At 36.2% G+C, this 24,314-nt stretch overlaps 5 protein-coding genes and 1 pseudogene across 9 annotated transcripts; 4 read left to right on the top strand and 2 right to left on the bottom strand.

The window, feature by feature from the left end:
• Nucleotides 1–538: 538 nt before the first annotated feature.
• LOC149740708 (elongation factor 1-beta-like) lies at nucleotides 539–5,803 on the top strand. Of its 3 annotated transcripts, none has more exons than XM_089873423.1 (8): nucleotides 539–697; nucleotides 1,141–1,278; nucleotides 2,403–2,504; nucleotides 2,645–2,788; nucleotides 3,270–3,470; nucleotides 3,832–3,924; nucleotides 5,529–5,630; nucleotides 5,693–5,803. In XM_089873423.1, the coding sequence occupies exons 2-8, from the start codon at nucleotides 1,165–1,167 to the stop codon at nucleotides 5,729–5,731; spliced, it is 795 nt and encodes a 264-aa protein (XP_089729549.1). In that variant the 5' UTR covers nucleotides 539–697; nucleotides 1,141–1,164; the 3' UTR covers nucleotides 5,732–5,803. The 3 variants fall into 3 exon arrangements, with proteins under 3 accessions (XP_089729549.1, XP_089729548.1, XP_089729550.1); XM_089873422.1 differs by having other exon boundaries at nucleotides 1,141–1,296; XM_089873424.1 differs by having other exon boundaries at nucleotides 540–697; nucleotides 1,141–1,254.
• A 144-nt stretch (nucleotides 5,804–5,947) lies between these two features.
• On the top strand, nucleotides 5,948–10,956 carry LOC149740707 (archaemetzincin-2-like). Its single transcript, XM_089873395.1, has 7 exons — nucleotides 5,948–7,278; nucleotides 7,484–7,597; nucleotides 7,954–8,096; nucleotides 8,323–8,482; nucleotides 8,738–8,878; nucleotides 9,177–9,276; nucleotides 9,617–10,956. Exons 1-7 carry the CDS (start codon nucleotides 6,790–6,792, stop codon nucleotides 9,922–9,924), a joined length of 1,455 nt encoding a protein of 484 aa, XP_089729521.1. The 5' UTR covers nucleotides 5,948–6,789; the 3' UTR covers nucleotides 9,925–10,956.
• LOC149740706 (pancreatic secretory granule membrane major glycoprotein GP2-like) lies at nucleotides 10,569–16,232 on the bottom strand. Of its 3 annotated transcripts, none has more exons than XM_089873392.1 (11): nucleotides 15,823–16,219; nucleotides 15,604–15,688; nucleotides 14,514–14,612; nucleotides 14,052–14,232; nucleotides 13,406–13,619; nucleotides 13,019–13,185; nucleotides 12,409–12,583; nucleotides 12,204–12,274; nucleotides 11,789–11,975; nucleotides 11,294–11,396; nucleotides 10,569–10,888 (listed from the first exon to the last, which is right to left on the bottom strand). In XM_089873392.1, the coding sequence occupies exons 2-11, from the start codon at nucleotides 15,668–15,670 to the stop codon at nucleotides 10,668–10,670; spliced, it is 1,485 nt and encodes a 494-aa protein (XP_089729518.1). In that variant the 5' UTR covers nucleotides 15,671–15,688; nucleotides 15,823–16,219; the 3' UTR covers nucleotides 10,569–10,667. The 3 variants fall into 3 exon arrangements, with proteins under 3 accessions (XP_089729518.1, XP_089729519.1, XP_089729520.1); XM_089873394.1 differs by having other exon boundaries at nucleotides 10,790–10,918; nucleotides 15,823–16,232; XM_089873393.1 differs by lacking the exon at nucleotides 15,604–15,688 and having other exon boundaries at nucleotides 15,823–16,197.
• A 436-nt stretch (nucleotides 16,233–16,668) lies between these two features.
• Nucleotides 16,669–17,714, top strand: LOC149740705 (putative gamma-glutamylcyclotransferase CG2811 pseudogene; annotated as a pseudogene).
• Nucleotides 17,698–22,378, top strand: LOC149740704 (alpha-L-fucosidase-like). Its single transcript, XM_089873397.1, has 7 exons — nucleotides 17,698–17,867; nucleotides 18,093–18,312; nucleotides 19,124–19,374; nucleotides 19,843–19,987; nucleotides 20,365–20,565; nucleotides 20,934–21,124; nucleotides 21,377–22,378. Exons 1-7 carry the CDS (start codon nucleotides 17,734–17,736, stop codon nucleotides 21,618–21,620), a joined length of 1,386 nt encoding a protein of 461 aa, XP_089729523.1. The 5' UTR covers nucleotides 17,698–17,733; the 3' UTR covers nucleotides 21,621–22,378.
• On the bottom strand, nucleotides 22,284–24,225 carry LOC149740703 (nuclear cap-binding protein subunit 2-like). The gene is made up of 4 exons (XM_089873426.1): nucleotides 23,975–24,225; nucleotides 23,521–23,702; nucleotides 23,058–23,196; nucleotides 22,284–22,560 (listed from the first exon to the last, which is right to left on the bottom strand). Exons 1-4 carry the CDS (start codon nucleotides 24,110–24,112, stop codon nucleotides 22,417–22,419), a joined length of 603 nt encoding a protein of 200 aa, XP_089729552.1. The 5' UTR covers nucleotides 24,113–24,225; the 3' UTR covers nucleotides 22,284–22,416.
• Nucleotides 24,226–24,314: the final 89 nt, after the last annotated feature.

Genomic DNA, 24,314 nt, shown 5'->3' with positions numbered 1-24,314 from the left:
ACCATTGTGGGCGTATTTGTGTGGGCTTTATAGCTCATACGAATGCATAAGATTTACTTTTCTACGACACTCTGCCGTATTCACACTTGGTGGTTTTTGTGTGCGCAAATCAGCAAATAGAATATGTGAAGTAGTAGATGTACTTCTCCGAATAGTGAGATGACACCATCGGATCAACTTGCCAATTCTGTTGAAGAAACGACTTTTGGAGAAACTATTCCTAATGCGAAATAATGATCTTTCGACCATATATTTATCGATTTCGGTCTGTAAGGTTTTATAAATACATCCCCCCTCACCCACTATTTCTACCCAAAATGTAGATTTTCTACCCCCCAAAAAGCGGACCCCATTTTTAAATCTTGGCCCCCGAGTTAAATACATATTATTTGTACTTTAGGTATGTTTTTGCGTAAGAATATTTTCTATTCCGTTCCGAATTTGAATTGTCGCTAACGATTCTTTTGCTGTGCCATTTTATCTGGTTTGTCCCCGATTTAACTGCAGTATATATGATTTGGTTGACTAGTTTTAGCGTCAAATTATGCGATAAAAATCACTCTTATAAAACAAAACCATCGCAAATTTTAACGCCTACGGCCACAGCTATTCCACGCTGCATGTCAAGATTGTGAAACTTTTTTTCCATCTTTCCTTTATAAAGTTCCTAATCAGTTTTTGTAACTTTGTTTATTCGGTAAGTAGTTTTGTCCAATAAAATTATTATCCATAGCTATTTTTTTAGCTTATAGAGCAATAGTTGTGATTTTTTTTTAAACTTTTTAAGTTAAGGCTGGTATTTTGGGGATATATATTTTCTTCAGTGTAGTTTCAGTAAAGAATCCTTTACGTGTTTCCTTTATTATTGTGTATTTTTCCTAGCATATATATACATATTTGGTGCTAGTGAAGAATCTCCCCCCCCCAACTTATTTTCTAACCACTAACTCCTAACCCCCTAAGTTAGGGGGTTAGGTGTTGATGGTTAGGGGGTTAGTGGTTAGCAAATAAGGTTGGGGGGGGAAGATTCTTCACTAGCACCAAATATTTTCTTATTTTAGAAAGCTTTTTATATCCTTCTTTTCCTAAAGGAACAATAGAATTTATACACATTTCGTTAATAATATTTTTCTTGCACAGCACTCCACATAAATTAAACTCAAAATGGCAGCGTTGGCAGAAGCAATGAAGGCCGGAATTTGGTTTGATCGTTCAAAAGTTGAAGCAGCTGAAGACAAATACCAGGAATATCTTGTAAGGGGTTCGGGTGTTAAAAAGGTGGCAGGCTTTTTAAAGGTTATTCATGGTGGTGTTAATTTTGCATTGTGCCGGACTACAGAGTATGACGCATGCGCTTGTTTTTGTTTACAAATTTTTAATTATGTTGCCATAATTTTGTTCCCATAAAGCACGCCAATTAAGTAGTGTTTAGGTAAATTTAAATAAATGAAGTATTCAAAAATTTTGATAAAGTAACCAAATTAGTATTAAACAATGTTGAATTTCTTCTAAAATTTTTGCGCGGAGGTCATTCATCTTTGTACAAGAATTTTTTCAAAATCTTGTTACTAGAGCATTATAAAATGGGTACCTAATAAAACTACTGGCCGCATACGGTTGCAAATGTTTTGGTTTTTTCAACCAGAAACGTTACCCAGCCTTGTCCAATAGATATCAAATGACAATCTGAGTTTAACAAACTAACTTTTGGTCGGATACCTCAAATGGTTTTTGAGTTATGGACTTGGCCGCGTTGCGTTTCTGGTCGATATAATCAAAATATCTACAACCGCGGCATTGCATGCAACCGTTTGTAACCTGTAGTTTTATTAGGGACCCTTAAAAGATATCTATTTTACTTTTCCTCATGCAACTAAATAACACCTCACTAATTAACCAAAGCTAGTGTGCAATAATGTATAACAGCCATTTTTATAACAATTTTTTTATGGTGGTGTGCTCAGTTTAAAAGTTTTTATAATTCATGATCATGATTAAGTTTGCATGTTGTTAACATGGTCAAATATCTTGCTTTTTGTTTTTATTTACTGCATATTTTATACATTTATCAATGTTTTAAAAGTTTTATTTCGACCAAAACATTTTTCTAGTTTTATTATTGGATGGTAACTTTCATTTATAATAATGTACTGAGTTTAGTTGCGTAAAACAAAGATTTTTTGGTCAGGTTTAATGAAAAAAACATTACAGCTCCTATATCCAACAGAAATTAGTCTTTATTTCAGACATTTTGGTTAAAAATTATAACTTACAACATTACTGATCATGATACAATCATGTGTATTGAAACTATAAAATTTGCTAATTTCATGCATGTCTTTGTTTCACTGTTGGACCTTATATGTCACCAACCTACCTCGCTACATAAACATCTTATACAGGCTGGAACACAATCTTCTGGTGGTGAAGTATCTCAAAAAATAGCCGAAGCCCGAAAGAAAATCCAGGACACATTGAAAGAAAGTAGCTCCTCTTCAAAATCGGTGATTTTATAAAGTTTAGTTGTTAATTGGTGAAAAGTTTACTGTTTTTAATGGTTAAAACCAGAGTGTTTTAAGTGTACTATGGTTAAACCTAATATCCTTGCATGGTAAAAGTCAGTTTTGACACATGTGTCTTCCAGTCCTCGGAAGATGTTGAATCACTGAAGAAACAAGTCCAAGACCTGACCGGAATAATCACAAACATGAACAAGAAGTTTGAAAGTCTTGAGTCACGCCTCAGTGCCCTTGAAGGAAAAGGTTCGACTACATCTTCCAAACCAGCGGTAAGCACGACACATGTGATGTGGCCCATAGAAACAAGTGTGGTTCAAATGCACACGAATGCCGTGAAAAATTGGTTTTTGAAACAGTCTCTTCACAAAGAACTAAATATTGCAACTGTGTTTGTGTATGTGCATATTATGTATTAATTTATTACCATGATTATACATGAGAACTAACACAAATATAAATATAAATAAAGTTCTTTATGTAGTAAACTTTTAGTTTCTTATGATTACCTCATTTTTTTAATTCTGCTTTTAATCATATAGTCACACAAAGAAACTTTGTTTAAACACAATACTGTAATAGGTTTGTAGCTCCGGCTCAAAACTGGATTATTTAAATTCTTAATCCCTAATCATTACCTCTCCTTTTTTTGCTCTGGTTTTGTTTATCACCAAAGTAAAGTTACCAAATTAAGGCTTTTTTTGTGAACCGTAAAAATAATGGGATTTCGGGATATATTTTTCTTTATAACAGGAGGCTGCTGCTCAAAACGGAGTTGAAGATTCAGATGATGATTCGGACTCTGATGTTGATTTGTTCGGATCAGATGAGGAAGAGGGAGACAATGAAGAAGCAGAAAGATTAAAACAAGAGAGAATTGAGGCTTACAAGGCAAAGAAGTCAAAGAAGCCGGCCCTTATTGCAAAGTCCAACATCATCTTGGATGTTAAACCTGTGAGTGAATGTTCTGTTTGATTTTTAATAAATATTTGGTTTGATTGCTTCATTGTATTCTATGTCTATGTGGGTGAGGTCCTTAGGAGGTCATGGGAATTACTCTTAATTTATCCCAACATGGCTGCTTGTTTTTGTTGTCCATGCAGCCAGTATGACTCCGTCCTTGACTGAGTGCTAATTACATCATCAGTATATTATGCCACTAATATCAGTTCTACAATCATGTTTAATTTTAAATAAAAAGTATTCTCTTCTTTCTTGAATGCAATATTATGCATGTTAGGTGTTATATTTTCAGAAGTTTTAATAATTTCACTCAAATTAAGCACAAAAAACTAACTGATGTTTCATTGCACAGTGGTCGGATGAAACAGATATGGCAGAGCTGGAGAAATGCGTTCGTTCTGTTCAGACCGATGGATTATTGTGGGGTGCTTCTAAACTTGTCAAGGTAATTGTGTTGTAAACTTCTTGCCTGCCTTGCGCTGTATAAACAACATATACATATGCAATAGGGATGTGCTGAAGTTGAAAAAGCTCGGGTTCGCCGAGCGCCGAGCTTTAACGAAAAGCTCGGCACGAGCCCGAGCCCGAGCACCTATGACGTCATCAAGGAGAAAGGCGTACGAGAATGCGTTCCTATTCAGCCGAAAAGCGCCGCTAATCAAAATAATACAGAACACGTGGTTTGCGGTTAAAGACGCGTCTCGCTTTTCATAATTCCTACTGTTGCAAAATGTAAAATTCATACAAAAAATATTTAATTAAAAAATTATTTATAACTGTTACAGCCAGTGGCGCAACTAGCAAGTTTCTACGCATGTTCATCTTGGATAATGTAACGGTTATTTACGTCAGAATAAACCTTTACGATCGTTACATCACAAACGAGATTGTTGGAAAACAATCGTGTTGTATTCGCTTCCATACGATCTGTAGTTTGTGTATAATTTTTGTTTCTGATGATTAGTTTAATGCAGGTAAATCGCGATTATGTGAATTTTAATTGGTGCAAATATAAGAGCGAGGAGCGACGCTATCAGTAAATTGAAACCAACATAAATTGTAATATGATATTACAAAGTATCGTCCCGGTCGAGCTTGGACAGAAGCCAAAAAACATCGTTTGATGGCACCGCACGAGAACCAGAGTTTCATTACGTCATTTTTCACGAGAATAAATTCACAACGATTGCTTCGTTTGTTACGTGTGGAATGTATGCTACCGCATGCGTCTTCCTTTATTTCATACGCCGGCGCAGAGTGTAAAAATGTGACGCTGATACACGATGTTTTGATCTCGTGGTTGGTTGGGCTGCCAACTTGGGCAGTGGGCACATTCCTCCCGATTGTTATATTATAAAACGTCATAATTAATAGTTACGTTGCGATAGGACACGTGACGTAACAATTGAATGAAAAATTGTTCCAATTCCAAGCGAAGGAATGTTATATTGAATGCAACGCGTGTGTGTGCGTCTTAGCACTTTCTGGCTGCGTGCGTGTCTGCGGTAAAGGTGGCTTAGGGGTTGCAAAACCCTGTGGTTGCAAAACCCTGTGGTTGCAGCAATTTATATTATTTCATTATAAAAAAGTTTAAGAGTTTTTGGCTTTTTATTTAAAATGTGATACGAAAACATTGGGCGCTCGTGTAATTCGACACCTGCTGTAATTCGATACGGGCAAATTCGCTGACGTTGCGATTCGTTACTTGCGATAGAGCAAATTCACAACGAACGAAAAATAATTAAGGAGAAAGCTACGCTGACTAGTCTCGTTATCTCTTAGTAGCTTCACTTTTTTCATTTTTAATATTTTTCGCTCTCGCGTGCAACATTATAGCATAAGGCTCGGCGCTCGGCCCAGTTTTCAGCCGAGCGCCGAGCGTCAAAAAAGGAGACGCTCGGGCACGAGCTTTTGAGTTCGGGCTCGGCTCGGCACATCCCTAATATGCAATAAGCGAGCACGAGGTGCAGGAAACCCTGTTATAACGACTGCCGTTGTCTGCCATGCGAAGATAAAAAGTTTCAATCATTCATTATTCCAACCCACTAGATTGCGTATGGAGTACAAAAACTTCAGATCACTTGTGTTGTGGAAGATGATAAAGTTGGTACAGACTTCTTGGAGGAAGAGATAACTGCCCATGATGAATATGTAAGTTGGATGATGCCATGTCATATACTGTGTAACATTATTTACTTATTATACATTCTTAGGTACAAAGTGTGGACATTGCAGCCTTCAATAAAATTTAAGTTCACATGAAAAGCTTCAAGCAATCATGTTTCATACACTTGTTAGTTCCAATACAGGGTTTAAGCATCAAATGTGGTTTCTTGCGGTAAAAAGAATGTCATGAGGTTGACAGGTTGTTAGTTGTTATATACTGTTGTCGCCAGGCTTATTAAACTAGGTGTTTAATATTACACTAGTTGGGATGTTATAGGAAACTAAGGTTTGTTTGTAGCTGTCTTCCAGTAAAAAAAAACTTTTGTTGGCATGTAACCTTGTACACGCAAGCGAGTTCGTCATGTGACTATGTGTATGTTTTTGTATGTGAGTGAAGTATTTATAATTATGCAATTTGTATTGTGTCGGGTGATATGTGCGCGTATAAGCATTTTGTGTGGGTGTCTTAAGTGCGGTGACCGTAAATTTGACAGGCCATAGTCGACCACTAAGTTGTAAGAAATCATGACGTTGGTCTTGCTCAATGGGAAGCACCGCATTTAGCATAAATCAATGAATGGAGAAACCGTATGTTTCTATCTAACCGACTAAAGTAGAGGTGCCGGAATCGCGGAATGTTCCAAATAGAACGTAAATATGTGTGGTTTAACAGGTCAAACAGGGCTGTTCTTTATCAGCGTTAAATTTAGGTCTTGAGAAGTTCAAAACATCGAACGCTTATATAATTTCTTTCATCGAGCTTTGGAGCCGGTTCCAGTTACCGATTCCCCCTTGTTCCCGGCCATGTCTGTTCAGTTAAAAATAGAATTCCATTGAAAACCGGCTTCTTTCATTCGCAACGTTTACAGCGTGTCGATTTACCCGGTGAAAAGAAGCAGTGTTTATATGTCATAGATAATGCGTGCTGGATGGAAAGCTTATTATTACCAACGCTCGTAAATGACCTTTTCTAGGTTTGATGCTTATAGCATAAACATTGATTACCGGGTCGACAGGTGTGGTGACTGAGAGACAGATATTGCGCGATTAGACAGTAGTTCAGTGTGGTTTGTGTCTTCGTTGTGGAGTTTCCCGTCTCGGTAGCTTTTCGCCCGGCCCTATTTGAGGTACACAGTTTATTGAAATGTCTTGGAAGAAGCCTTCTGTTACCGCAACGAAAGAAGCTTTAATCGGTTGCAATGGTTCTGTGAAGCGAAACTATAAAGCAAACTTTAGTCCAAATGAGAGAAAGTTTATGGAGAGAATCTGTAACGAAGACGACAAGTTTTTTAAACCGATTAAAATCCTTGGGGACGCAGACTGGCTCTCAAACCACGAGGAGTCGGGGCAGACATTCGAATCTTTTTGGCGGAGCTACGCTAACGGAGAATTGCAAGGTACATTACAAAATGACGGAGGGACACCAGCAGCATCAAGGCCGCAAACAGCTCGAGCCAGTCGCCCACCAAGGTTCGCAGGTTCAAAACGACCAACTGGTAAAACCAAGACGATATGCATCTTACAGCTTGGTCCGTTTCCCGGGGACGAAGATAAAGAAAGTAAAGTAGATAAACCGAATGATTTCATGGTCTGGCTGAAAAGCTATTGCTCAGCTTTCTTTTACTCGGCAAAGGTAGGAATGTTTGGCAGATTTAATATCTATTTGTACAGCAACTATTACCAAACGTAATACATTCAAAAACTGATCTTGTAAATTGGAGAAAGTAACGTAGGTTTTGTTTTAACGACCCTATATTTATCACGAGGCAAGACTTTGTGAGGAAATATTGAAGTGTTCGACAAATTTCTTTAATGTTTAATTATCGTTATGGTTACAGGTGGTAGTGTTACCACCGGTGTCTGTCGCCGACGTTGCATGTCAGTTCAGAGTTAACGAACTAACTGGAAGGTTTCAATTAAAAGCGGCTGATATTCTCAAGCATTTACACAAGGTGAATTAAATTAAACCGCACAGAAAATGTATCAGCGATCATCCTTTATAATGCAACAAGGGTTTTAAAACACCACCCGTTACATTTTGCTTCCCGTGGCTATTTGAACATATAATTATATTTGACTTCCATTCTAATGCTACGAAATACCGAACAAAGACATGTGGTAATGCTATTTTTAAGCATACAATTCGTTCGACTTTTGCTTGTTACGTATATTTTCGTACGTGATCCTGACTGTTATTTTGCTAAGATAACTGTCCAATTTTATCAGCACTATAGGTAAGACCAATGTCAGATTCACAGAATTCACCACAGTTACCTATGTTCTAAGTTATAAATACAGCTTTGAACAGGCAAAGCCGAAACACGCTGACTGTTTGGTCGCTGTAACTATGACCGATCTCTATCCGAGGCCAAACTGGGATTTCGTGTTCGGGCTTGCTTCAACTAACGCAAGTGGAGAGTTCGGTGGCGTTGGTGTATTTAGTTTTGCACGGTAAGAGTCCTATACAGTACTATGTAGTATAAGATGGTAACCGTTAACGATATATTTCCTATATACTACCGCAAACAAATGGAAATAATTAGTGTAATTCGTCATTGCGACTTATGAAACAGAACACCCCGTTATATAACGACTGCAGTTGTCGTGCGACGAAAAAGGATATAAACCCGATTTCTCCTCAACCAATAACTCAATCTTCCATTGATCTATATCTCAGATACGACGATATTTTCTACGAAACTTGGACGCAAGGCAAAGACGAAATGAGAAGGTTACCATCTGGTGAGCTGGACTACAGTGTATTTGAGAAGCCGCCAAAGCGGGTGGACGGTTCCACCATTCCAGTGACTGACATATTGCTGCTACGTGCGTGCAGGGTAATGTTTTAACTTCTTTTTATTCTTTTAAGCCAAAACACTTTGGGTAGTACACCCCTGTTTACATTTTTATCGTCCCATTCAGTAGTAATCAAAGAATATTTTCAGAATTTTACATAACCGTATTCTTACGACTCGAAAATGGTGTTGTAAAATACATTGTCTGTAGTATGTGCTAACGGCGTCCATCATACTACAACCATCGGTCAAAATCTAATTAAGTAAGACGTTTAAACTTCAATTACAAATTTAAAGGTGATGGCTCATGAAGTCGGCCATATGTTTGGACTTAAGCATTGCATCTGGTCCAAGTGTTTAATGAATGGTTCAAATCATATTCAGGAATCGGACATGAGGCCTTCTTTTCTCTGCCCTGTTTGTCTGAGGAAGTTACAGGTCAATATATACCATTTTAATGATATACTATTATACTCTATACGAAAGTCGCAAACGGCTCGCGTTTGAGTCCTGAGATTTGGGCCGGAGGTGTAACGCTCTGTTTTATATGCGTGAATTCCAACAACGATGAACGCTATGGGAACTTAAATTTAGGCCTACGTTAACCTACTACCCCAAACTATCACAGTGTGATATATTTAGTGCGTTCATCACACAAGGTGTGGTAATTTGACAAACGTATAATTAGAGGCTTAGTTATAAACACGTAAATTTTGAAACGATATTTTTTTCAAAGATAGTTCTCGGCTTCGACATACTAGCTCGCTACAAAGCGATGAAAGAGTGGTCGTCTTGCGAATTTTGGAAAGACTATAAGTATTGTCCAGGAGAAAACAGTAAGTCGGATATTGCTATTACAGTGTTTTGTAGGTATCATTCTATTTAAGCATGTTCTTGAAAAGAGACTGTAAACTTTGGTACTGAACGCCCAAACACAAGTTTGACCCAACATTACTTCGTTGAATGAATTAGCCCTCACCTGGCGGGCAACGACTTTTGTTAAAAACGCGGGTTTTCTGTTGCACATCACACTTTCTGCCCGCTTACGATTTAATGCATGTGCAGCTTTGTGGGTAATTATGTTTGAGGCTGAAACTGAAGACATCATGTTCTCAATATTACACGTTAGATGCTGCGTATTGTGAGCGGTAATATGTCAAAGTCTTTTTTGATCAGATATTCCAACAACAAAGAGTAAGAGTGCGTCACTTCCGATGTGGGAACGTCGTACTTTATTACCTGACACTGTTACGAGGCCAAAAACAGCAGTGTTGACAAGAAAAAGCGTTTATTTAAAGCGACCAGCTTCGTCAAAACTAAGTATTTTGCAATCAAAGGCAAAACCGGCACCGAAGGTACCCACTATCCCTACTTTGTTGCATAAAAAGAAGTATTATGACGTCACAGTGCCACCTCTAGAAGAATTCGAAGGATTTCGAGACTGGCTCTCGGACGCTATAGAAACTCTAACCCTTGATCACTAAACAATTTTTACATTGCTGCGTGCAATTTCGTAGAATATAGAAATTAGGGGCATAGGTATTAATGTGCAAAATTACTGTTTTAAACAGACAGGTATACTCAAAGTTAAAGACTTATATTACGAAATCTTTCTTTAGGTATAGTATTTTTCTGTGGGGTAAGATGGATACCGTTAACACCAAACTAACGATGCTTGTTCTACAGTCGTGAGAATACATTTAAATAATTCTGTAAACATTCTTTGTTTACTACCAAATTATATGATAAAAAATGGCCCATGTTACCCCAGCTAAATTGAATTTAATTTTGGATTTTTTACCGTAACACGTCATGTCTTACCTGCTTTACATTGTTTTTGCACGTCTTTGCTGAATGGCGAAAAATAACAGTGTTTTTAATTCTGTTTTTATTATGGAACTATAACGACTCTCCTAGACAGCTGTTAATTGTTTAAAACTCTGTCGGGATATTTGGATAGTAGGTGCTAAAGGTGTCCTATCTTTCCCCACTCTACTGTATATTAGCTGTGGTTTTAACATATTGTCCTCTGTATCCATGTATCTGAATTAATATTCTATAACCAAAAAAATATTTGATTTATATAGTCTACTTGTGTTACTCTTGCTTGATTCACGAAACGTCAAAATCAAATCTAAACTGTTTTATTTCTTAATATTTTCGAGTCTATAATTAATTACATTAACATTGAAAAAAAAATACATAAACGTTGGAAAGATTTTTACGACTATGTAGTTGCTTGTATGAGTGGTTTAAAATCCTCCTGATTGTGTCTGGTTGATTTGTAAATGAGGATACAAAGAGAAAGAAGAAGAAATCCGATGAGAACAATGATCAGGATGATTACCAAGAGCGCAAGCCAGCTCCCCTTTGCCCAACTTACAGCGCCCTCCAACGACAAATCTGTTTTCTTAGTTTCAGTTTCTGTCACGTCATCTTCAGTTTCATCTTACATTGAGGAAATTTAATGTTTGGTTACTTCGAAAACAAAATAAAGAAATTTAGTTAAGGCATAATTGGTCAATCGTTGCTAAAATGCACTTCGAAGGGAGGTTTTAGAGTTATAAAACATATTTTTATTGCTATATATTAAATATATAGTACTGTGGGGTAAGATGGCCACCGTTGGCACATAATATCCTAATCGTGATTTTAAAATTTACAACTCCTTTTTAAAGTCTTGAGGAAGTATATAGTTTTTAACAATATATATATATATATTTTGTTCACTACAAAATTAGACAAGAATGGAAACTTTTTGAACCATTTTACCCCAACCCACTATAGTTTTATATTGTTTTGTATTTTCAGTTCCTCTGTCTATAGTATCCTGAACGTTGAGATCTAGGTTACCTTCATTGCGTTTAAGCACAAGGATTGGCTGGGAACTCGCAACAATCGTGTTCTTGGAGTCGTAACGAAGTTCACGACGACCTCGGTTGCCTGGTTTGCAAACCTTACAGAAAGTTAAAGATTAGCAGAAATATTTGTATCAAGTTATGGAAAATCTAACGACCCCCATGCATTACACGTTTTTATCGTTCATACTATATGTACATTTAGTTTAACTAAATAACTTCCATATAGGTGTATATATTCTATACGTGCGAGGTACTTATTCGAAGAACGCTCTTGGATCGGAGCATTTAGGCTAGAGTTGATCAATTTTCCCCAAAATACAGTACAGATGCGTATACACGTTACATAACAACTTTATACCAACAAAGTTAAAAACATGATAACTCAGAAGCGGGCACGATGCGTGATGTGAAACAGAACACCCATGTTATAACGATTGGCATTGCCTTGCCATGCGATAATAAATAGGTTACACTCATGCATGCTCACCATCGTACAATTGCCTTCAACCGCCTCGTCGCATAAATGCGCCACAACATGAATATAAACTAACTGCGGTTGACCAATAGGAAGGTTAACAAACTGGAAAACTCGGAATTTGAATTGAGCATCGAGTCCTTGGCCGTTCGTGTCCACCACAATACCGTCGGCAAGTGTTTCGGCTGGGTTCGGGCATCTGTATATAAAGAAGACATTGATGAAGACAAGACTGTAAGTTTGTTATTGATACATCATAATGTTATTGATTAAGCAGCAAACACAAACCGAAGAAACTAAATGTTTTTATTTAAATAAAATCTCATTACCAAAAAGCGGTTAAAAATTAAACATATATCGTAAATTTGCTGCCCAATATTTTGATTAAGCTGATTAAACAAAGATACCAAGTATTACGTTTACCCACCCGTTAACTAACAGAGGATAAAAGATTTTGTCCGAAGGCGAACTTGTTGGTGTGGCCTTTGCTGAAGTAATCTAAAATGTAAAATATAGTAAAGTGGGGTAACATTAGACATTTTTTCATTTCGGTTCAAAATACGTAAAACAGTTCAATAGGCTATCCAGCAACACGTTAAACAAACAAAACTCGTATCCAAATTATCGTGTACCTGTAGTTTAAACCTTCCAGGATCTGCGGTACCAGCGTCCACAGTGACATAAATGTAGCTGTTGGAGACAATTGCTTTGGGAGAGATATAAGGCGTCGACTTCCAAGTTGTCTCCCATAAGTTTAAACTGACTACAAACTTTCCCTCGGAAGTTCCACTGTCGATTCTCACGTCTCTGAAAAAAAATATGGATTTAATTGTAACTATTAACCAATGTTTCCCGATGAGATTTTATTAGGATAGTGCGAAAGTAATTTTAAAATAAACCATCTATAGTGCGCGTAAAAGTAATTGGAACAGTAGGGTTGGGGGGGAGATGGGACATTAATTAAAATAATAGGGTGTGGGGGGGGATGGGACACCTTTTCATTTTATTTTCTCGTCCCATTAGGTTGTAAACAAAGACAAATTCAAAGATTTATAAAGCCGTATACTCACGACTCCCACAGACCGTTGTTAAATTATTTAAAACACTATCAGGATATTTGGATATTCTGTGCTAAAGGTGTCCCATCTTCTCCCGCCTTACTTAAATAATTATTTCTGCTTTTACGCCACCTATAACCCATGAGAAAATTCCGTATAGGTCGCTAAAAAGTTCATAGATTACCTGTTTGTTGGGACCAATGGTCGACCCAGCGTTAAGTTTAGATTGAGAGCATAACTGCAAGTAAACTCGACGAACAAAGAACGTTTCCTGGATATTACTGACGTCACATTACCAACGATGGCCTGGAGGGCATTTGAGTATGTGATGTTTTTGTATCCGGGATCAATCTACAAGGAAAGGTTTTGGGCATTAAAGTCATGTTTGTATTTTTGGTCGAAGCCAACAAAGCTACATACTTTGTAACTTGTATGCGGGTTAGAGATGCAGGAAACAGAACATCCGTATTATAAGGAGTGTCGTTGCCCCGCCATAAACGCGTGACATATAGGTTACATTCATTCACCCAAAGTTAAATGGAAGTCAAAACACTTGCCAAACTACTTTTACCTTAGCTGTCCCATTACATGCAGTTAAATTCCCCTTGATGACAAATTCATAATCAATCGAACCAGCGCTGAAGGACACGCTTCCTTTGCACGTGTTATTCGGGTCCACAGAAAGCAAAGGAAGATTGGTGTCTGTTATTGGCGTAGCGGTAATACCGTTTAGGTAAAAGTCCCCAAGTCGATACCCGTGCGCGTTTGCAGCACACTTGTTGATTCTGTGTTAAAAGTATATTGAGTAAATATTGTTTTGTTACAAAATACTATTTGTTTTTGGACAAGGAGATCTCTTACCAACTTGCTACGGAATCATGAATAAATAAATGCAACCTGCTATATCCTCGCGTGGCTGCCTATAATACGGATGTTCTGTTACATACACCTCGTGCCAGCTTACAAGTTACCACGTATATAACTTTGTGGGTGATTGTTTTGGATTTTTTATGTATGGCTGACAATTTTGACAACGCAGTAGTGACGATTGGGTTCGAGTAATTGTTGTTAAGTGTCTTACACAAGAACAGACAAGACCACTATAGTAGCAGCGTCGAGCCACGAACACACATCCTCTAAGCTAGAGACGAGCGTGCTGTTTTGTCACGGCTTGGTAGTAAACACAAAAAAGTTTAAAACAAAAGTTATATACTAACATGACTTTAATTGAATCTGGCCCACATTCAACGACTGGTGTCATCGCTTTCGTAATATTTTCCATTGAATACGGGTTCCCTGGTAGCTTTATACTTGGAATGCATTCACACCCTTTGGCGCCACATGTGGTTGTTTTGTTTGGACAGCCAGAAGGTAATGGCATACATGTACCCGCCATCTCTTTAAATAAGAGATTGGGTTAAAAATCAAAATATCTAGATAAACATCATTTTCACTTTTCTCATTGCTGACAATTTAGACAACCCATTAGTGACCATTGGGTTGGAGCAACTGCCGTTTAAGTGTCTTGCCCAAGGACACATGTCCCAATTAGTATCGTCGTCATATACCCTTTAGGCAACACATATTTTAGATTTAAAAGATTATTGGACCTTCAGTGCTCTCTAATACGTCATGTCATAAAAAACACATAGTAGAAATAAATTTAATTTTGAACTTACGCTTTGTTTCGTTGCATGTTTGAATGCAGACACTTTTACATTTGTAGTAAGCTAACTTGAACGGTTCTTTCGTGGAGCTGCAGGTCTGGTACGCGTATACTGGTACAGGAATTATTGTTACCAACAAGGAAATGCAGTATGTAGAAATACATTGTAAATGTATAGTAGGGGGAGATGGGAAACTTTTTGTTTTATTTTTTCGTCCGAGTTGGTAGTAAACATAGAACATTCAGAAAGTTATAAAACCGTATGCTCACGACTCCCATTTATACTATTGTTAATTATTTTAAACACGATCAGGATTTGGATAGTGTGTGTTAAAGGTGTCCTATCTTCCCCCACCTTATCTAAATAATAAAATAAGAAATATTTACAAGAAATTATAGCTCGGACAACCTTGATTTATGTTTATACAGTTAGTTGGGCAAAAATGGTTTTTGTTTTCGTTTTATTTCACCATCAACAAAGAATTTTAAATATTTGTAGCCTCACGCCCCTAAAAGGGTGTTCCTAATTGTTTTAAAACACGATTAGGTGAAATATGGATTATTATGTTCTTGGGGTATCCGTCTTACCCCGCAGAATCGTTTTTCTACAGTGTATAAATTATTAGAATCGTGTACGTTATAATAAGTATCAGCGGAAATCGCTACAGGACAGCGACGTCGATTGTTCTGCTTTTGATTCAGCTCAACTTATACAGAACTGAGACCACAATTCTGTATGGAGTTGAACTATCTCAAAAGCAAGAATTTATATTTATCAAACGTAGTGTAGTAGAATAGGAGAAGACAGGACACCTTTAGCAAGCAATATCTAAATATCCTGATCGTGTTTTAAACAATTAACAACGGTCTATGGGAGTGGTGAGGATACATTTTAATTTTTTTTTGTAATATTTTTCTTGTTTACCACTAAATGGGACGAGAAAAAAAGATAAAACGATGTCCCATCTTTCCCCACACCACTATATATTATATAATTAAGGTAACTGATCCATCAATAAGCAAATAGACTAATTTAACTTTACGCAAATTAATTTAAATAAGTTTATATTTTAAATACCACGGGTAGAACCATCTTATCTTACCTGCATCCCCAGTATCAAAGAACTGCGCCACCAAAAATATTAACACAACAGCCAACTGAGTAGACATGCTTATATTCCTTTATATCTATGAGAATGGATTTAAACCGGCTATTGTTTCCCTCAATGGTCTAATACTTTTTTCGGGATTTCCGTAACATTTAAACGGCCCAAAAATGTTATGATTTTTTATTTCAAAACAAACAAAAATGTTCTAGTTACCTTCCGTTTGTCCGCTTTCCCACCACTTTCGGCGTTAAATCATCGCGCGAAATCACTGCTGTTGTTGTTCGTTCCCATGTCATCTACCAGATTCAAATAGGCTATTTCCGAGGACGTCGGTCTGCGTACTGGTGCAGCATATAAGTATATGGTGGTCTCGCGCGCCGCGTAGCCAGGTATGATACGTGGTGAGCTGGGATAGACGAGATAGAATAGGCCAGATTTCCGTTTCTGTGCCGGAATCGGCACGTCGAATCGTGCGAAGCAATGTTTTCATGCTTTGTTTCGACGATGTGCTTTACGTGTTCGTGTATGTGCGTATTGTTTGCTTGACACATGCATAACGGTATTGCGCGCGCTGCACACACATGCTGTCTTTTGTTTCCACACGTTGTTCTAATGGGAATCAGATTAATACACCCGGCTTGTACAATAGATTGAATAAACAATAGAATATACGCAGGTCGTTTATGGCATAGACTCACGGTAAATGCAATACTATACGTACACAACAATTCAACAAAATTTAGCACGTCAAATTGTGTGACCTGATTTCATATTTTCACACAGAACCACAAAAAATATCTTTCGACCCGAAACAATTCTTTTCACCATTTATTTTTTAAAACGTATATAGTAGGGTGGGGGAAGATGGGACACCTTTAACACATAATATCCAAATATCCCGATCGTTGTTTAAAGAATTAACAACGGTCTGTGGAAGTCGTAAGGATACGGTTTCATAGGTCCTTGAGTGTTTTTTTTGTTTACTACCAAATGAAAAAAAGAAAAAACAAAATGAAAACATGTCCTATCTTCCTCCACCCTACTATATATGTCTTGAATTTTCAGCGTATCGAACTTGGTGCTTCCCCAATAAGCCCCTGCGTCACTGTTTTTGTTTTAGTTTGTTTGCAAACGTCGGCTGTTACTAAAGTCTGTTATGCCGATGGTTTTTGTATATGGGACTTTAAAACAAGGTTTTCCTAACCATTACCTACTGACAAACAGAGAAAATGGGTTTGCAAAGTTCTTGTACACAGCAAAGACTGAAGAAAAATATGCTCTCGTCGTTTTAACACATTCACAGTTCGGCTTGCCGTTTTTACTTGACAGTGCAGGCATTAACGGTGGAAACTGCGTTATTGGAGAGGTTTATGATATAGACGACAAAATGCTGGCAAAACTGGACGAATTAGAAGGTCATCCATCAGTTTATAGACGCACTATTATCAATGTTATACCTACGAGTCTACGAGCTACGACGAATTTACAACGTAGCGTTATTAAATGTTTTGTTTATTTATTGACAAATTTTTCAGATAAACTCACAAAACTGCCGTTTTTATCTTCATATGATGATTGGTCAAAGTATTCGTCCGTTTATAATGAAAACCCCAATGCTGTTTTAAAATATATTAAGAAATAAACTTTTCTATATACTAACTTACTAAGTATAATGCTAACTGTATGGTTTAGAACAAGGTATTCTTTCTTTTGAATGACTATTAGGGTGTTATAATACCTGTAGCATAAATTTAGCCCTAAATATTCTATTGCATTTATCCGTCATATATATTATCTAGCTCATAGATTGAATAAAGTATTTGCTTGCTGTTAACTTGGTCAACCCATTAGTAATAATAGGTTAGATAAGGATTAAATATCATAATTTACGTTTTAATTTATCTTTTGTATTTTCTGATGTGGTATAGGTGTGTTGTGTGTGTGCTATACAGATGTGAATTGCTAGTTATTTTGCCTACCTAAAATTTATAAAAATGATTGTTTGTTCTTATGATCAAAGTGCAAAATTTGTAATTATTTGTCTCATTTTTAGCTACATAATATTTACCTTATTTTTAGCTACATATTATTTACCTCATTTTTAGCTACATATCTTTAACTAAGATGTTGCATCACATAATTTTATGTTTATTTTTGTTCCTGCTGTGTGGGCAAGCATCAGAATGTAAAAGTGACATCAAAGCTGGAAATTATCTTCCTAACTGGGATTCTTTGGATAAGCGACCACTGCCAGTTTGGTAGGTCCTTTGCATAGCCATACAACAACTTAGCAATTATATTATTTCAGGATAAACTTATGTATATATCATATAATACAATTCGTTGGACTTGATTTTTGTCGGCTCTGTATTTCGTAACACTTCATTCTCAAAACACATGTTGCATTTAAAACGGATAGATTAAGTAAAAAAAATATTCTAGTTATCTTTTAAAAGTATTTACTTTATTGATCATCACACAAGGTATGATGAAGCAAAGGTCGGCATCTTCATTCACTGGGGTGTATTCTCTGTTCCAAGTTTTGTTAGTGAATGGTTTTGGTGGTATTGGCAAGGCACCAAGCAAGCTGACTGCGTAGACTTCATGGAAAACAATTATCCGCCTTCATTCCAATACGCTGACTTTGCACCAGAATTTACAACAGAGTTTTTCAATCCAAATGATTGGGCAGACTTATTCAAGGTAACTTTTGGCTCAGTTTAAAGCCCAGATTGTATTACTGCATATTGGCAGCTATGAAATATTGTTTTTAATTTTGTTGCAACCAGTATCAAATAATCATAATATATAAATAAAAAAAAAAGTTTGTTTTTTTAAAATAGATTTTTAACAAAACTAATTCAACCTTATATTTCCTTATTTGAAAATCCGATGTATTTAAGTAAACATTATTGAGTAATTAAAAAATATTTGTAGGGTAGTAAATTTACGTGCGTAAAAGAATGATAAACAAGTTAATGATTGCATTGTCCATACACTGATCATATGCAGGTTAATTTATATTCCCTAGGTAAGTAATGCTGCAGTTTTATGCTATGTACATAATGCAGTTGTTTACACTGCGTATACATAACAACACTAATGTTTCATGTATCTGTCTGTCACTCATAAATCATTATGCATTTTTAGTTTAACCTGGGCATATGCAAACTTGCATTAGGTTTTTGTATTGTGCAAGCCATATTGTGATACACAAATAGGGAATGAATATCTGAATTCAGTTAATGTAGTGAAATTAAAGTTACATACACATTAACTTGTGGTTGAGCATGGGATGTATGAAATAAAACACCCATGTTAACTTATAACTAAAACTTACAACTGTCATTACCCTGTTACACAAGGATAAATAATTACATTCATTTAATAAAAACTGAATAGCCAGAAATTGAGAATAAAGACCTTTACAAAATAAAGGCCTTCACAATTCATTTCCAGATTGTCACCCTAAGTTTTTATAAAAATGTAAACAACCTGACACCTACATTGACAGACTTCTGGTGCTGAATATGTTGTGCTTACCAGCAAACACCATGAAGGTTTTACTAACTGGCCATCAGCCAATTCATGGAACTGGAATTCAATGGATGTTGGACCTCATCGTAACTTGGTGAAGGAACTCGCAGATGCTGTTAGAAACCGAACATCCATTCACTTTGGTTTGTATCATTCATTGTATGAATGGTTCAACCCACTGTACCTCAAGGACAAAGCAGGTGGATTCAAAACCCAGGAATTTGTCTCGTAAGTTGTAAACATTCACCATTTCGTCCTAAACTTTATTTTAGTAACACCGTTTAAAAAACTACAGCTTTGAATTTAACACCTAGCTAACTCATTATAATGATATTTCATTTGATTTCTGGTTAAATAACATTTTGTGTATATTATAGATATAGAAGATTTCTCATATTTTCTCCTGCACATGATAATGGACCGAATAGTATATGCTGTGTATGTTATTTTAAGAAGTTTTTTACACTGTTTTATACCACTACTCTTCTTAGAATTGGTATACTATAGCCTGGGAACCACAAATACGAAAAACATCAGTTTATTCATAAGTTCTTGAGTTTAATATTTATATAGTAAGGTGGGGGAAGATTGGGCACCTTTTTATTATTCTTTCTGGTCTCATTTGGTCGTAAACAAAAACATTCAAAAAATGATAAAACTGTATTCTTGTAAATTTAAAAACTTTTAATATTATAGATCAAAGACAATGCCAGAACTTTATGACATCGTAAACAATTATAAACCTGATGTTCTTTGGTCTGATGGAGATTGGGAAGCAAGTGCCGAATATTGGAACAGCACCAACTTTCTTGCGTGGCTGTATAACCAAAGTCCTGTGAAGGTAGTTAGATATTGTGATGTTTTATTTGCAGTAATAAGCAGTCAGGTGTATTCCCTAGCTCACTATTTTCCTACTACAATGTTAACTACTAAACACCAGTGTTCTGTTTCAAGCCATCTTGGGTAAGAGTTACCATGTATAACTGTGTAAGTAACTATTTTTTTTCCACTTTTTAAGGTATTACAAAACTAGTGCCAATCAAGAAATTTTACACTATGCTGGATTTTAATGACTAATGGCATCTCTCAACTTGTTTCCCTGTTTCTCTCTATCACTAAGTTATCACACATAGGCTTTGACCTGTGATGTATATTACTTAACAGAAACCATAACTTATACTTGTATACATCAGTGACTTATCTGTTACCCTGTTTCAGGACACGGTTGTAACAAACGACAGATGGGGCCAAGGTGTCATGTGCAAACATGGTGGTTACTTTACGTGCAGTGATCGTTACAACCCCGGCAAGCTTCAACCTCGTAAATGGGAGAATGCAATGACTTTGGATAAGAAATCATGGGGTTACAGAAGAAATGCTGAGCTCAGTGATTATTTAACTATTGAAGAATTGCTTCAGGTATGTATTATGTGTAGCCAGTGTCTTATTTGAAAGGTATTTGATAAATCTTTGACAAATGCCTAATGCCACTTGAACTATTGGTATAATATGGCTTGAACTCTTATATTGGCGCCATGCAACATAGAATAGTTGTTAACGTGTCTGCTTCCAGCTAAGAGGATATAGGTTTTGATGGGGATACATATACTGGCATATAAGTCTCTGAGCAAGACACCAAGTGATTTTTTACTTAGTTTGTTCTTCTTTTATTGTCAGGCATAAACCATCATAAGCTTGTTTTACAGAGTAGTTTTGTTTTTTTGCTAACAAAGTTAGGTATTGGGTATCATATCAGCCATATCGCATAACTGTTTATTTCTTTTCAGACATTAGCCACTACTGTGAGTTGTGGGGGAAACTTACTGGTGAATATCGGGCCTTCGAAAGATGGGACAATTCACCCCATATTTGAGGAAAGACTTAAACAAATGGGTGAATGGTTGAATGTTAATGGGGAGGCTGTTTATAAAAGCCAACCCTGGAAACATCAGAATGATTCTTTAACACCAGGTGTATGGTAAGAAGTATTGATTTTTGTGCACAAATATGTATTTGTTTCTTGATACTGTAAATTAAAGGTACTGTGTAATTGTCTTCTGTATGGCTAATAGTTTAGACAACCCAAAAGGAACCACTGGGTTGGAGCAACTGACGTTAAGTGTACTGCCTAAGAATGTATTCACTCACAGTAGTAGCAGCTTCAAGCCTACAACCAGTATTTTCTTAGATAGAAGCAAGATCCAGACTAAGTTATGTTCCCTGTACTCAGGTATACAACCAACCAGAATAAAGTTTATGCTTTTGTTTTCACCTGGCCTACATATGGGTTGTTGAACCTTGGATCCCCTGTTGCCACCTCAGATGCTTCATCTGTTAAACTACTTGGAGAAGAATCCAGTCTTACATGGGAACCGTTGAAATCGGCAGGGGTTGGTATTTATCTACCAGTGATAAACCCTTCTACTACAAATGCAAAGTGGCTTTATGTGCTTCAACTTACAGGATTTGTGTAAAAAATATAAACCTTATATTCTATATTGATTTTCTGTAGATTTGAATAATATTTTTTGTAGATTTATAATAATGAAATAGAAGAATCATAGGCGCCAAACCTCATAAAAGCAGGGAAGCCCGGGATAGTTAGACATGCATTTATATGAAACAAATCTGGTTTTCAGTGTTTATAAATACAAAATCCCGACTAAGCCCGTCTCCCCAGGTTTGAAACCTATGATTAGTTTCCTGATTTTTGCAGTTTTCGATAGTGTATGCAACATTGATCAAGTCATTGTGGTTTAGTTTTGTTACCAATTACATGATTTGCGTAGAGATTATCACACTTTTGATTCTGTATTGATTTTTTTTCATTTTTGGTTGGTATGTGTAACTTTAATTAGGTCTGTGTTATTGTGATTTTTTGAAAGGAACTATAAAATTTTGTAACCTATTTTCTTAGCTATATGTACTTAGGTCTAAATACAACATAGTAATTACATCTTTTCAGAATTCATTCCTGTATGATCATGCATGTCTATATTTGTCACTATCCTTATTATTTGTATCATGTATATGCATCTATGCTATGTAGGTGAGGTCTTTTTTCAGGACCTGGGATTCAGGCCAGATTTGGTCCATTACCCTATATAATATAAGTTCACTACACTACTGACATGGTATCTTGGTGTGTATAACTTTTATTGTAAAATTGCCTTTAAATCAAACGCAGTATACTAAAATCACTTTTCAATATACAGCAGTGCAAGTTGCAACACTTCTGCCTTCTCAGTTTGTGATAAATCAATTCCTTATTCATGTCTCCTCATTCTCTTGCTTTGGTGTCTCCCTCTCAATAGCATTGCCAGCCCTTGTTAGTTGTTTTTCTCCTTTTAGTTGCGCTCGTGCACCAAACCCTCCCCTTCCAGGATCAAAATCCATTCGGTATTCGTCTCGTACCTGCAAAACGTGTGCGAATGAATGTATTTTATTTATCCTTCTGTGGCGGAGCAAAGACATTCATAACATGAATGTTCTGTTTCATACACACATGCGCATAACAGTCCCAGCATCCGCCTTGGACTTGTAAACTTAGGGCTGAACACTTTGCCATAGCGCCAGAAAAAATGAATTTTCTGCTGCTGTTGCTACCAAAAATAGTTTTTTATAATCAGGTCAGGTCCTCGGATATAAAAATCCCAATAAAGATTGGAGGGTGTCTGACGAAATGTTGGTAGAATTAAACCAATTTTTTGTACCAGTTTATATTTCAGTGGAAACTTGTTAATTGTAAACTTTATCTAATTTACTTCTGTTATTGCAATATTATACTGTAGTCAGCACTAACAAGTAACTATAGTTATTAGTTAACATTTTATTCAACACTATAACTTGTGGTGTGAATAAACAAAAGCTAGCATTTCAGAAAAATGTCAAAGTATTAAAAATAAGATTACCTGCCCACCAGCTTTTCCCCGACCAAACTGTCGTCCCTCCTTAAACCCAGCATCCCAATCTGTTCTTACAACGCGATCATCAAGACGAGTGCCGTTAATGTAACGAACAGCGTTCTCTGCACATAGTCGTTCGCAATACCTTGATAAAAATACAAAGTCAAAAACAACTTAGGAACAGGTATGTATTTGTATTTGCTGCCAATTTTGAAGTTAATACTTAATATACATATCTATATATAGCTTTAAAAAAAGTTATAGTACCCTTAAAGGTATACATGCTTCTTTTTTAGGTATTTTTTACCAGCATAACATCACTGTTTTACCTATTTTAATGATTTTGTTTGTGATATTTTTTATGTATTTTAATATATATATATATATATATAAATATATTTTTTTATGATAAATTAATATTATACTGTAACACCTTTGAAACAGCCATAAAGTTATTTAAAAAACTTACTCCACAAAGCAGAAGCCACATGGAGTCTTTTTAAATTTGTCCAAACCCATGACAACTCTTTTAAGGTCGCCACATTTAGAAAACAGTTCATAAATTTGTTCTTCTGTTGTGTAGTATGACAAGTTACCAACATAAAGCGTGCTAGACATTTTTAACAACTTCTCTTGTTGCATTCGGCTGCCCTGTGAATATTGATAAATAGAACAAATTAGGGATTTATATGGCTTTTAAGTCAATTTGTCTTTAATACTGTGTACAGACAGCCAATTACTTAATAAACTAAATGAATATTTGAAGGGGCATAGACAGTAGTTATAACACAGGTGTTTTGATTCATACACTCTGCTCGCTTGTGAGTTATCACACATGTTACTTTATAGGTGATTACATGCACAAAGATTTGGGTAAAAATCACCTTTTATAATAAAATTCAATTGTTTAATTTATCACTTACTTTAAAGTGTTGATCTCGGTATGCTGTTAAATCGACACCTGGATCTTTGAACAAGGGTCTCAGAGTCAAATTTTGACTTGTGTCCACAGACATTTTTATGTATAAACAATCAAACGCTGCAAAATACTTCCTAAGCATAAGTAATGAACGAATTTAACTTATTTATCCTCGCGTGCAAAGGCAACCATAGTCGTTATACCTCGGGTGTTATGAACTATGCACCCCGTGCCTGATAATTTAAAATATTTTAGAGATACATATGTCTTGCTTAATGCTTTTTCTTGTCCCTATACACAAAATAAAAAGGCTAACAAAATACAAAATAATGGGACGTGAATTT

The sequence above is a fragment of the Ciona robusta genome, chromosome 2 (genome assembly GCF_009617815.1).
Source record: "Ciona robusta chromosome 2, ASM961781v2".
Lineage (NCBI taxonomy): Eukaryota > Metazoa > Chordata > Ascidiacea > Phlebobranchia > Cionidae > Ciona > Ciona robusta.
Note: the sequence above shows the minus strand (reverse complement) of the source record. Positions and strands in the feature narration are given on the sequence as shown.